Source organism: Panicum virgatum, chromosome 4N, assembly GCF_016808335.1.
Source record: "Panicum virgatum strain AP13 chromosome 4N, P.virgatum_v5, whole genome shotgun sequence".
NCBI lineage: Eukaryota > Viridiplantae > Streptophyta > Magnoliopsida > Poales > Poaceae > Panicum > Panicum virgatum.
Window position 1 is genome coordinate 8,872,968 of NC_053148.1, and position 14,031 is coordinate 8,886,998.

Genomic DNA, 14,031 nt, shown 5'->3' on the forward strand with positions numbered 1-14,031 from the left:
CTTGCTCAGATGGCCATCGTTGCAGCCAGGGTAGCTAAGGAGCTGGCAATATGGCGTTTGCAACGATCTGTGTTTCTTCGGTGGCAGCAATGCATTTTTTCAAAAGATATATTTTGCGCACAAAACGGAGAAGTCATGCAATGCAAAATCAACAATCGGTCTATGCAATAAGGGTGGCTCGGCTCATTCAATAACGGGCTAGCTTGGCTTGACTCGTCAAGATTAACGAGCTGTGAATCGAGTTTGATTTGGTTCGTTCGAAATGCTCGAGCTGTCTTGGTTCACGATCCGAGCACTAGTTAATATTATTATCAAAATTAAAGTGATATTAACCAACATATAATAATTTAAGCATACTAGTAATATCTAAAAATATAGCTCATGATGGTGTTACGACAATAAAAATAACAGAAGTCGATAAATTGGGACAATATAGAAATTTGTAAGTGAAAATATATTTAATTAGTATCATATTTGATGCAGCTCACTTGCTGGCTCATTAAGAAAACGAGCTAAAATCATAGCTTGATGCAGCTCGTTTGGGAGGTTAAGTTGACCTGAACAAAATCGTATATATAAGCGAGCCGTGATAACTCGTGAGCCTCGAACTTTTCTACCAGCCCTACTACGCACCACCGGGCCAGCTTACGTGGTGCTCGCCGGCCAGGCAGCCAGGCAGGCAGGCAGCCACTGCTGTGTTAGCTTCCCTCCAATTCCTCCAAATTTTCCAAATTTTTCATCACATCGAAATCACATCGAAATATTAAATATAGCAAATGACCCATGTATGGAGTACTAAATGTAGGTAAATAAAAAAACGAATTGCATAGTTTTGATGTACGTTGCAAGACGAATCTTTTGAGCCTAGTTAGCCTATAATAGGACAATATTTCCGCCCCTACCCTTGGCTCACAAGATTTAGTGGGACCTTAGTAGAAATTATATAACTGAAGATGAGTAGTTTAATATTTTTAGAGGTAAATGTAAGGAGAGGATTAGCGCGCGAAACACCGCCACGCCCTTCTCCTACTCCGGTGCTGTGTCCCCGCCGCCCCTGGGCTTTGGCGGCCTCCGCCGCCACCCACCACTACCCACACGCTAACCGCTCTCGTTCGCCTCCGCCGCTCCCGCTGCCAATCGGTACTCTCCCACCGCCCGCTCCAGCAGCCTCTCGGTCGCCTCCGCCTCCGCTTGGCGCCCGTCGCTTCCGCCTCCGCTTGGCGCCCGTCGCTTCCGCCAGGCCAGCTGCCACCCCTCGACCCCTTCTAGGCCTGTCGGAAATGAAGCTCTCCCAGCAATCCTGAACCCTAACCCAGTGGTGACGGATCGCCTAATAGAGTTATCCTAAATGTGAATCTACCAAGTACGACCTACATTCCTCCGATGAACTGATCGAGACAAACAACAAACAACGTTCGCCGTTTGAGCTCACGTAAATGCAATCGTAGTACGGTAGGACCATTGTTTTGTTTTTCAGTATTCCAATTTCCAAGAATTATTTGGAGCACTGCTGGCCACCAGGTAGAGCCTCTCATCGGCAGCAGATGGCTCCGTGCTTCACCTTTTTCACTGATCCCCTCCCTTCACCTGGCCCTCAAATCGGATCCACCTCGACAAGCCCGCGACCGGGCTGCTTCTCCTGCGACGGCCCAAAAAGTAGCCGTTGCCTTTTGCCCCAAATTTGCCAAATCCTCTGCTCCCCTCCTCCCACACTCCCAGATCCCCTATTTCCTCTCCCATAAACTCAACCGCGGCCGTTACGCTCTCGCATTCCCTCCCCCCATTTCAAACCCAACCGCGTCGCGCACGAGAGGCGAGCAGCCGAGGAGATTCCCCCCGCTTGGAGCACCGATCGAAGCGAAGGCGAGGCGCCAGGGCGGTCTCGGAGTCGGAGGCGAGGCGGGGAGGGGAGCCGGGATGGTGGAGGCCGGCGCGAGCTTCATGGTACTCGGAACCGATCTCTTCGCCTCCCCTCTTGCCATCCCACCCGTCCGTCCGCGCACGCGCGCTGGATCGGGTGGCGGTTTCCAGCCGGAGTTGCTGACCATGGGTGGGGTTTGTTTCCGGGCGCAGGATAAGGTCGAGGCGGCGGCGGCGGCGGCGGCGGACGAGGACGGCGGCGTGGACAAGGGCGAGGGGGAGGAGATTGGGGAGATGGCGCCCGTGGAGTCGCTGCCGGAGCCCCCCGACGACTTCGCGCCCGTCGCGTGGCCCATGCCGGATTTCTGCCCTCTCACGGTGAGCCTCCGCCTCCTCCCTCTGGATTCAAATCCCACGTCTCTCTCTCTCTCTCGCTCGTTTGAAATGTTGATGAAATGTTGTTCCGATTTGTTTGATCAGATCGACGGGGCCGTGAAGGAGTCGTTCCTGGAGACCCTGCGGAAGGACGCGGCGGAAACGGAGCGGCCGCCGCGGGAGGGTGCGGAAGCCGAGGAAGTGATGAGCCCGGACTCGCGGCCGTCGAGCAGCAAGCGCCACCGCGCCGGCACCGCCTCGCCGTCGTCCCGGAGCAGCCCATACCGCAACATCCTGCAGGTGTTCCAGCAGTGCAGGCAGGACGTCGTCGGGGAGACTCCGACGAAGAACTGCTAGAGCCGCCAGCCGAGCAGAAACAGAGCATAGGATCAGATCAGGCCGCATATTGATCGTGATGCCGTGACTGAAAAGGGGATAGGGACTTGCACTCTTGTGTAAAGATTGATACAGAAGTTACGAAACCTCGAGTAAAGACGAACACTAGGACAAATGCAGTTTGGTATTTGCAAACCATGATACTTATTCTTTGCCATACGTAACTACACCCGTTTGGCATGTGCAATGATAATGGACAGATGACGTGCCAACCGCCCAAGCCAGTGTAAACTGTGAAGATGCCAAGAACCATACATCCTGAACAAGTCCCAGTAATTAGCAAAAAGAAAGTGACGATTCATGAAAGTCTCTCATCTGTCAGAGCCTGAAACCCCAAATCAACCAAACAAAAAAAATGGGCACTTTGGCACAATAAATGGGCACTAAGGAAATAAGCAACAAAAAAATTTATTGCGAACAAGGGCATCGTTACAACTTACAACATATGTTCTATGATGGACACGTTACAAAATATACATCCATTTAAGTCGCCAGTTTGGCCAAAATCACCATATCTAATATCTTAACTTCGTATGTGTCGTCCAGCTTCACTATTCCGTCAGAACCATCTATGCCTATGAGTTTTCCTGTGTATCCACGGAAATTGCCATTCAGTATCTTGATCCTGTCACTCTTCTTTGGCCTGATGACCTCGACCTCGTTTGGAAGGACCGTCACCACGTCACCATTGCCCGAAGACCCGAGTGCAACTCGGCAAGATCCATCCTGTAGGTTCAAATGCATGTGAGCGTGGCACAACACAAACAAAAGGCAGCAGAAGTTTCAGTCAGCCATGTGGTGTGGAACACATACCCCAAGTACTTCCCTGACCACACCAGGACCATCATCACCTCCCCTCAAGACGTTGACCAAAACATCTGGCAACAGCCATGTACCTTCACCCTCACCACCTGCAGGCATTTCAGCACATGATTAGATAGTATCTATGTGAAGAGGGCAGCACATTACAGGTGCCAAAACATAGTGATCGTAGCAGCACACCTATTATGGGGGACATTATATCCATTCCAACATTGCCTGGAGTCATTGGTTGACCACCAGGTGTACCCGGAAGATACGCGGCAGAATTTGGAGTCATCGGTTGACCAACAGGTGTGGAAGGCACGTATGGACTCGGAGCATTTGCTAGGAGATCAGAATGAAAACATATCATCAGAACAAAACTATCCACAAAACGGTTCATAAATACATCACATTTGTACATCAAATAAACAAATAGATTTCTATACCATAATTGTCCCGAGGAGTCGGAGCATCATTGAAACTAACTCCTGGAGTGTTTGCCCACCCTGATCCAGGTGTGGGGGCTTCGTATGGCCGAGCTGGTGGAGTTCCTGGCTGAAAATTTTGCAAGAAAATGAACGTGGAAGTTACATATCTGCACCAAACAAGGCACCAAATAAGGAATAGGACTGGACTGGCGAAACCTAACCTGGTAGGCTGGACTGCTACTCCAAGTAGCAGGGTTTCCATCTTCCCAATTATCCCTGGTAAAACACCAACACGGCAATGATCAAAATCACATATAAATGGTACTTCTAAAATAAATGGTGAGCCTTTGTTTGAAACCAAGAAATTCTCTTTCCTGCATCCCAAACAGACCCTTCAGCTATTTATACAACCCTAGTTCCAAGATATGTACATGGATCAGAAATATCATTGTGGAAAAAATCACAACCTCGGAGGACTCATAGGAGCCCAGGCTCGACTACGCATAGGAGTTCGCATCCCGTCATGTATTGGTGTTGCTGTAGCAATTGAATGGGCAAATTATTACAGAACAAACTAAACGAATGACAAATACTAAATGGATAGGACAAAAGGCGTCTATAGATTCCCATTCCAAGTTTACTAAGGTGGGAACACTTGTGAAACGGTTAGAATAGCTTAGGCTCCCTTGTTCATGTCAACAAATAAAATGGATACAAACACACAGCCCATACACAGACAAAGGACAATGAGAATTATCTTGCCTTTTAAAGAAACTCCATAGTCTTCAAAACAATTAGATATAAGCAAACAAATATATTGATCAAAGGACAGCAACTTGCGATATGGGGATAGACTCAAACTAAAAATCAGCAACTCATATGGGCAAACAGAAATATCCTTTCATCCATGGGAAGTTGGGAACAGATTTGAAATATCAGGACAAAAGGAAAACAAACCTCCAGGGTCCCGTATTGGAGTCTGGTAAGCATGGTGTGGTGTTCGAGACGGGTGCATTGGTGTTTCACCACCCAATGAATAACGAGGTTCACTGATGATACGATAATACTCCAGTTAACAAAATAGATCAACAAGTTTGATTAAAATGACAAATGGGGAAAATATTACCGGAATGGTGTTGCGACAGTAGGAGTGTCAGCAATATCATCTCTTTTAACTGTGTATTTGTAGTCATATTAGCCTTCAATATGTGAGAATCATAGGACAGATAACAGTATGAGGATTCACCTGTGACAATCTTCATCAATGAATCAAGCTCCACACGGACAAGTGCACCAGTCACCTCTTTGACACGGCCACGGTACCCCTTGTAAGGACCAGACTTAATTTTGATACATTTTCCCACCAAGGCATCATGCCCTCTACCACCACGACCACCTCCAAATCTTCCACCATCTGCATTGGATAGCTAGACTACATTAGGTGATAATCTGCAGCTACACAAAGCAACTGACCTTGGTTTAAGAAATCTAGATGATTGAATAGTCAGCTGTAACACATTCAGGCAAAATAAGCCTTGGAAGTTGGAAACTCGAAGTATATAAAAAGATCATACAATTCATGTGAGGTCCTCTTGGGGGCAGCCTTCCTGGAGATTGCAAAATGCTTGCTGGAGACCTCAATGCACCAAGCCGAGCATCTGCTGTGTCCATGACCTGCATCAATAAAATGAACAGTGAGACAGAAATTATCAAGAATAGCTGACCGAGGTTATTAAAAGGGTTCAGCACGAACATTTCCTCGATGGCCACCAGTTGATCCACCAACAAGAAGGCAAGATTGTGCTTTTGCACAAATAAAGCCTGCATGTTCAAGGTGATGCCTGTCGTAGATAAACAGTATCCCCTTGTGTATGTGTTCCACAGGTCCTTGCTTCCCCTAATTTGACAAAATATGGATGTGGATATAATAAGTAACAGAATAAACAGGAGTCAAAACAACCAACTAAAATCATAACATTTGAGAACTAGGACGCACCTTGCATGCTCCTTCAACAACCCTTACAACATCCTTCGCTGAGATAATATTATTTGACCTATCTTTTGCTGATGCACGACGATCAATTTTGCTTTTAATTTCTCTTAATTTCACGAGTACAACTTCAGGTCTATCTGGCACTCCTTTCAGAACCTAAATATACAACTTGGTAATTACAGCATGAAGTACAATCACCGTCATTAGTATAATATAATCCAATTACCTGAAATGCTTCAGCTTCCACCCTTATAATTACCCCAAATGACAAATTGCTGAAAATAGATTATGAGGAATACAAATAAGTAATCACAACAGACCAACTATGACAATTATTCACTGGAAGGGTAAGCTTACTCCAAAAGGACAAGATCATGCAGTTCATAATCACCAATTCTGGTAATCCCTGTGGTAATTTCAGAGCTTTCAACAACATGATCGGCAAACACGCGGATCTGTGTCATCCAACAATATAGCACAGTTAGGATGAAATAATCTCAAATAGATCAGCTTAAATGTTTCTATTTCATAAGATCGGTCAAAAATTGCTCACATGTTCTTTAGTTGTGTCGGACAAAATGATCAAGACATGTCCTTCCACTTTAACAACCATGCCAGTTGCACCTTCTTGAACACCTGAGATCACCTTGACATGGTCACCAGGTTTGAAATATTTGCAAAGCTCCTTCTCGTTGAAAGCTAATGTTTTCTGCAGTTGCAAGAAATGCATTAACAATAGACAAAATTACTCCTCCCCCATGAATTTCATCATAGAAATAAATAGCTGAAATTGCAATTAATTACCGGAAGATCAGATATTTTTGGTCTGATGTGAACTGTTTCATCCTCTACTTTCTCAACCCACCCCTCAAGATTTTTCAAATCGCCTTTAATAACAATGACGGCATCACCCTTCATGAAGTGGCCTTTTTTCCTGTTTGCGAACAGAGTGGACAAACTAGCCATGTCGCCATTCATGTCATCACCAGGCTTCCTAAATTTCTCAAGCTCATCGAATGATGGCTGAATATTATTTGTGTGGATTGATTTTGTGGAGACTGATTTGTACAAGAAACCATCTTTGAACTTCAGATTATCAACCCACTCAAAATACTCTCCAGATTCTTTATCCCGCCTCCGTTCCACTCGAATGTGCATCTCCCTGTTTGCATGGGATTAGCAAACAATAACAAAAACAATTTGATCGATTCTGAAGGAGAAAAATGTCACCTCGCCTCATCGATATTGAAGAATCGTGGTGGTGGGACAAATGCCTTCTTCTTTACAGTCTCTCTCCCTTCCTGAAATACAAATTGTCCGTCATTACCCAAATGAACTAATTAACTGAACAGCTTAAACAAGAGCAAGCAAATTAACAACCAATCATGATAATAAGAATATTACTTCAAACAAGTACAGCTCAAAGATCACATACTTTTTGCTTTAGAGAAACATGACCAGGAGAAAAAAAAACACATTGAGCACAAATGTGGAACAGGAATTTAGTCTCTTATGTTGCAATCAAACTGTGGACCTGATATCCCAACTTTGAGTATACATTTAAGCAGTGATGACTTGTTAACATTGTAATTTGTACATAAAAGAAGAGCATAAAACTGAGACGGGTAGATTAGCTCCACCCTCCAGCATAAAACTCAGACAAGTATACTAGCTCCACTCCTCAATGTATATACAAGTAAACTAGATAGGAGGAGATTGTGAGAAACATGGGTTAGAACTTACCAGTTTACTAGCCAAAGCTTGTAGATCTATTCTAGGAATCAGCTTTACATCCACTCTTTGGCGTACATTGTCAACATCAACAACCTGAAGAATGTGACCATATAAATATTTGAAGAATGAAAAGAGGCAGAACCAGGAATGTCTTCCACTTTGGCTGAACCAGTTAACAACAGATGGACAAGCATGTGACTAGTAGAAATTAGATTAACTTCTAGTTTCTTTGACCCTAATGTATTACATGGATTACATGAGGTTAATTAGCTCAGCAGCTGTCCTGGCTCAACTACAGAACAATGATGCATAGTATTTATAAGAGAAGCGTTGCAGTAATACCTTAGCAAGGTCACCTTTATATATGCCCAACTTCATTCGGACCCAAGAATCCCTTGAAAGGTCAACAGATTTGCTCTCAACCGAGAGGACATCTGCCATTTCTTTTATTGGAACTAAGGTTATTTTTGCTGAAGCATAAATATTTCGTAGACCTTTGCAAGCCTGCATAGACCAAGTTAAGTAGGGGAAATGGAATCAGAAGAAGTTTATACCGAGTACATGCTTACCTCCTTGACATGGGCCTCCTTTTCAGCTTCAACGTAAATATAATTTTTTAGATGATCCAACGCCACAACAGACTTTATCTGAAGATCTGACCTATCGATGTACTTTTGCATCAGACAAATCGCAGTCTCTCTCTCATGTCCAATCTGAAGTCATAGTTATGCATTAGTAGACTTTAAGCCTAAAAGAAACATCCAGGCAGTTTAATAAAATAAATCTTGTGCATACCGCACATTTGACCATCCATAGTTTAGGATCCTTCACAGAAGGCAACAGAGCTTGCTGTTCCACTTCTGCAGCTTCCTCACCATACTCAATATGAGTGGATCTTGCATATCTCTCCCGTACTTGTCTCTCAATCTCATCAATGTCCTCTTCTTCATCCCTCATAGGCATTGAATGGCGTCTTGAGCCCCTAACAACATCCTCATCAGGAATATTGGCCCCAGCATCATTGATAAAATCTAAACAAAGGCAAAGGAGTGGAAGCATTAGAAACCTGAAAATTCTTCTGTAGCTTAGTACAACAATAAGCACAGATCTAACTCAATTTCAGCATTTAAACAGGTGTATGGATTCCAAAACCAATATAAAAATAGTAACAAAATTAACACTGTTGCTAGCAATGCTAGCAGTAATAGCCATCGGCCATCACCATGTGTCACTGGGTTAATGTCTATTTTGCTCAACAAAGAAGAGATCCACGGTCATCGTCTGTATAACAAATTCCAACCAGGCCCATACTTCATTTCTTTTAGTAACTAGTACTACATAGTACTTATGTAGCAAAACGGTAGACTTCAACATTTATCGACTCTTGCTCATGATGTATAGATCTGCACTCAGCTCATAGATATTTCAGTTTGGTAAGTCTAATCCATTATTTTCAGTAATCAAGGGAGGAAGATGTTTGTGAGATGAGATTAACTGCAAGTATGGACGACAGCATGGAACTGATCTGAATATATGTACGGTTTCAAAGTAAGTACTTACAGAAAATCTAATATCCTGATAGTTCAAATGTGCACAATGAGGACAAAAGCACCCCAGTAGTAATTCTGATTTGATTTCATGACAATGTTCCAGCGTAAAGGGCATACCGCATACATTTTTTTCATATTGCAGAAGACTAAACCATTTGAGCCAAGATGCAATTTATGAATGAGTTTCATTTGATGGCAAGGCTTCATGAAGTTTCAAGCATCTTATCCAACATTCAGAAGAACAAAATTAATTAATTGATAGCATAAGAAGAAATGATAAGATTTAGTCAACGGTATGTAGGGTTTGATAGTGTTAATATGACCCTGGGAACTGACTCTTTCTAGCCCTTTCAAATAGCTTCTGCAAACAGAAGGCTCATAGGTTTGTTCTTACAGGCAACTTTGCTTGCCTGAAATAATCAGACAGAAAAAATTCCAAGTCTCCACCGCAGTGCAAGTTGAGGCCCTAGCATCAACTTTGCCCAATACCATTCAAGCAGACTTAGGTTCCTTATACCCAAAAACTTAGGCCCAGCTACATCACCATCACTATCAGCTTACATAAAAGACAACTAATGTAATCAGATCGATTTCAGCTTGAACAAGCTCAATGAAGAAAATTATCACCTGAGCGGATAATTAAGATAGAGATTCAGCACAGGCCATAACAACTTTAAGAAACATATCAGGACTGCAGTCAGGTTTTGATCCAAATACTAGTATTTTACTAATTAGCATCATCCAGGTGCACCTCTATCACTGCACCTAAACATGACTAAGCTCCGTGTCAAGATCTGGAGCTGAGATGAACATCAAAATGAGTTGCTTCTAGCTAACGGCTGCTATAAACCTATGTTTTTCGGCAACCTGCACATACTACAGCGTCATGAAAACAACACAGAAGGGATGGGGATGGATCCTATGTTGAGCATAAAGTGTCATCAAAATTGCTATTTTGTCACTTGGCCCCCAAACCCAGTTGTGGAAATCGACCTAGCTAGGTTCAGATCTCAACAAAGACTGCAGAAATAGCACCGAAGTCCCAAATAGAGCATCACGACGCGATCAGATAGAGCGACCACTCACCGTCCTCGCCCTCGCCGTCGTCCTCTTCCTCCTCGTCCTCGTCGACCTGGGCCTCCTCGTCGAAGAACCCCCGCACCCCGCCGCCGCCCTTCTTCCTCGGCCGCGCCCCGCCGTCGTCGTCCTCTTCCTCCTCGTCCTCGTCCTCGATGGCCGAGTCGTCGATGAAGTTGTCCTCGCGCGACCGCTTCCGCCCGCCGCCGCCCTTGCCGCCGCCGCCGCCGCCGCGGGAGGCCTTCCCGCGCCTGGCCTCCTCCTCGTAGTCGTCCTCCTCATCCTCCTCCTCGTCGTCCAGGTCGTAGGCCTCCTCCTCGTCCTCCTCCTCCTCCGCCTCGTCGTCGTCGTCGTCGTCGCGGCCGCGGCGAGCCATGGATTTGGCGGCTAGGTTTTCGAGCTCTCGCGGGGGCGAGGTGCACGCAGAGGAAAGGGGAAACCTCCTCTCGCCGAGTCGTGTGAGCGGGGTGGCGACTGGCGAGGTGTAGAGCGAGCCGAGCCGCCGCCCCGCGCGACTCCGCGAGGCCTCCAGCCAGCCAGGGTAAGGCTGCCGTGGCCCTAGACCGTTGGATCCTGTCGGAAGCGCCGAGATCCGCGAGCACAGTGGGCCGTTTTCGGGATGGCTCGCGGGTCGCGAGTGGGCCCAGTGTTTGCTTGCAAAGTTGCAATAGGGCTCGCGATTGGCTTTTTCACCATTTCGGCACGGCTAGATAGACAAAGATACCAAATGACGTGTGTATAGAAATATATGTAACACCTCTGTGTTAATCGTCTCGCTAAGCATGAGTTAACTCGCTAATCGTGGACTCAAATTCGTCGTTAACGCTAATCGCGTTCGCGTAGTAAACAGCTACTTAGCTGTGTTCGATCTCGTTTTTGTCCTTGTTCCGAGCTCCAAATCAACTTTCGCCCAAAATGAAAGTTGTAGATCTTCTTTTCCTCTACAACTTTTGTTTTGGCCAAATTTCATGTTCCCATATGAAATTTGGAGTTTCAACTGTTCAAAATCGGGCTAAAATCTTTCAAACGGAGAAACAGTGTATCTACTGCTCGGCACTGTGCGCTCGCCGGCCATACCGGCAACTGTGCTCGTCGGCGCTCCTCCACGCGTCGGCCGTCGACGATCCTCGCCCGCCGCGCTTCGCGTCCTTATCCGGTCGCGGTGCCGTCTCCGGTTTCGCTTCGCCCTTCTCCTTCCTCGCGTTCGCGTCGCGCAGACAAGAGCTCGAGCTCGCCGCCGTCCGTCCCGCCGGCCAACCCTCGCCACTCCGCTCCGATTCCGCGCACCCAGAGCCGCGCGACCTCACCCCGAAATCACTCCACCCTTTCCCGACCTCGGTCGACCCCATCCCGAGCCGAATCAAGCCCGCAGACCACGGCCGCCATTGACGTTCTTCGCGGAGCTCCGCCCCTCTCCATCGACGACCCTCTTCCGGCTCTTCTCCGCCTAAATCGAGCCCACGGTGAGCTCAATCGCGGCCTCCTCCTACTCCCCGACTTATTCCCCACCCGAATCGGCGCCGCCGCCGTCGATTCGCCGCCGCGCCGCCGCGGAACGCGCCGCCCGCCGCCCGCACGCGCCGTCAGCCGCCCCTGTGCCTCCCCGTGCGCCGCCTCCGCGCGCCCTAGAGCCGCCCGGGCTCCCCGGAGCTCGAGCCGCCCGCCCCCACCGCCGGCCGCCCCGGTCCAGGACGGAACGCGGCCGCCGCCGCGCGCCCTACCCCGGCGCCGCCGCAGGCCGCCGCGCCCCGCCCTGCGCCGCCCTAAGCCGCGCGCCTGCCCCACTGCCCTGCTCTGGCCGTGGGCGGGCAATACCGCGCCGCCGGCGAGCCGCGGGCGGCTTAGACCGCCGCCGCCGCCGCCCCGTTGGCCGCCGAGCCGGCCCAGAGCGGCACGGGCGAAGCAGGGGAGGGGGAAGGCAGCTGGGCCGGCGCCCACTGCCATGTGGGGCCCGGCTGTCAGCCTCCCCCCCTTTTAATATTTTCAGTTGTTTTTCTTTAGTTTGGCTGAAAAGTTCATAATGGCATCAAAATTCGTAGAAAATTCAGAAAAATGCAAAACAAATTTTGTTAGGTTTCTAAAATCACAAGCTTCTGAGGAAAAATACTTGTGCCTGTATTTTGTTACTTTTTCTCTGATGAAAAATTCAGTTTGCGTTAAACCTAGTTTAATTATTGTAGGTAGTTCCATGGCTCTAAAAATTATGAAAAATTTGCAGTGGCCTTATACTTGCATGTGTAATCCACTGTAAAATTTTCAGATGCATAGCCTTTGTGCTTGGTTGTGCATCTGTTAGTGTTTGCTTTCCTTTTCTAGGGTTAAAGGAAATGTGTTTCTATAACATTATTTTTTGGAAAAATTCTTTGGCATGCTTTACCGTCTTCACATTACACTGATTAATTGTGTTGCTAGATAATGTTTGCAAGTTAGGGTTTTGCTGCTCTTTTCGTTATTTAAGTGTTGTCAGTCGTTTTTGGCAGGAAACGCTTCAGGCTAATTTGAGTTAATCGTTTCATCGCATTATGTGCTTATGCTTTGCGCTGTGTTCTAATTGTTGCATGACATATTTTATTCGTGTAGACGCCACGAACGAAGCTGTCCACGAGCTGATCGTTGAGCCGGTCCAGGAGCCACGAGCAGAGGAGCAGCAGCAGGTCGCCGTTGAGCACGCTCCAGCAGACCTAGTTAACCCCGCTGACCTGCAAGGCAAGCCCCGGAGCATAACCATAATTTAAATTATTCAATGTTTATTTAAGTATTGTGCAATTATGTTCTAGGAGTTGAATGGAACCATAGTATGCATGTTCCCTAGGTACCGTGGGCCTATACTAGTATGCAGGTGTCGATAGAAATGCTTTGCTAAATAGGATTTCGGTAGAAGTCGAGTGATTGCTGTCACTCGCGAGTTTAGGATCTTGATCCCTTAAGCCTTGGCTTGAAATGAATTGTTGAGTAAAGAGAAATGGAGACCGGGCGGAAATGAGTTGGTTATGGTATGGAATGGATGGAAAGTTAGCTCCGCCTGTGTCGATTGAGGACCGTTCCGTTGTTGGCAGTGCTGATCGAGGATTGAACAGTACTAACCACATACCGGAAGTAGGAGGTAGTCGAAACCGGTAAGCTGTGTACCACCTTACAGCGGTGATTTGAATTCCGCCATGCTACGCTGGGCGTGGGAGTTGGTGGGTGTTGGATAGGATGCCGCCTCCGGGTTCTCCGGGAGTTCACTGCGAGGGGCCCATCACCTGGGTTTTAGCAGGCGTAGTTCAGATGCCGTGGTAATGTGGAAACAGTTGACGCGAGTGGCCCGACGGGGCTTACATGTGTCGTGTGAGTTAGGTCCACCTTGCAAGGTTAAATCGGATCGATTCGCCGTGACTCGCGGTTATGAGAGCCTTGATCTCTTTGTCACATCGTAGTAAGAAGTGGAATAAGTATTGAAAAGTAATGATGGAATGCTATATCTGTTGTTCTGAAGATTAATCTGATCTACCATGTGTGCTCTAGATGATTAGGCGAACTTAGTTAATACTTGATGTACTAACCGGAGCTAAAACATTGAAAGTAAGGATTCACTTCTAGCGGTTTTTCAGCAAAAGAACTCCAGAACCAAAAAGCCTTGCATGTCTAGGTAATGGGCTAAGTATACCCAGAGTCGGGTAAGCCTTGCTGAGTATTAGTATACTCAGGGTTGTTGTTGTAACCCCTCTGAGCAGGTTGTGTCCCGGCGGACTTCGAGGAGGTCTGTGCGTCCTGGATTGGACAGCCACTCCCTCCAGGTTGGACCGTCGAGTGGGCCCCGTCTTCCCCGTGA

General features: G+C 47.0%; 2 protein-coding genes across 2 annotated transcripts; one reads left to right on the top strand and one right to left on the bottom strand.

The window, feature by feature from the left end:
- The first annotated feature begins 1,599 nt into the window (after positions 1-1,599).
- On the top strand, positions 1,600-2,843 carry LOC120669571. Its single transcript, XM_039949357.1, has 3 exons — positions 1,600-1,944; positions 2,074-2,238; positions 2,341-2,843. Exons 1-3 carry the CDS (start codon positions 1,918-1,920, stop codon positions 2,590-2,592), a joined length of 444 nt encoding a protein of 147 aa, XP_039805291.1. The 5' UTR covers positions 1,600-1,917; the 3' UTR covers positions 2,593-2,843.
- Positions 2,844-3,023: 180 nt separating this feature from the next.
- LOC120669570 (putative transcription elongation factor SPT5 homolog 1) lies at positions 3,024-10,698 on the bottom strand. The gene is made up of 22 exons (XM_039949356.1): positions 10,227-10,698; positions 8,386-8,621; positions 8,160-8,303; positions 7,933-8,094; positions 7,600-7,683; positions 7,087-7,157; positions 6,661-7,018; positions 6,410-6,565; positions 6,214-6,311; positions 6,083-6,131; positions 5,860-6,012; positions 5,617-5,760; positions 5,438-5,537; positions 5,110-5,277; positions 4,990-5,038; positions 4,821-4,912; positions 4,331-4,400; positions 4,085-4,139; positions 3,882-3,990; positions 3,634-3,777; positions 3,445-3,542; positions 3,024-3,357 (listed from the first exon to the last, which is right to left on the bottom strand). The coding sequence occupies exons 1-22, from the start codon at positions 10,591-10,593 to the stop codon at positions 3,115-3,117; spliced, it is 3,150 nt and encodes a 1,049-aa protein (XP_039805290.1). The 5' UTR covers positions 10,594-10,698; the 3' UTR covers positions 3,024-3,114.
- Positions 10,699-14,031: the final 3,333 nt, after the last annotated feature.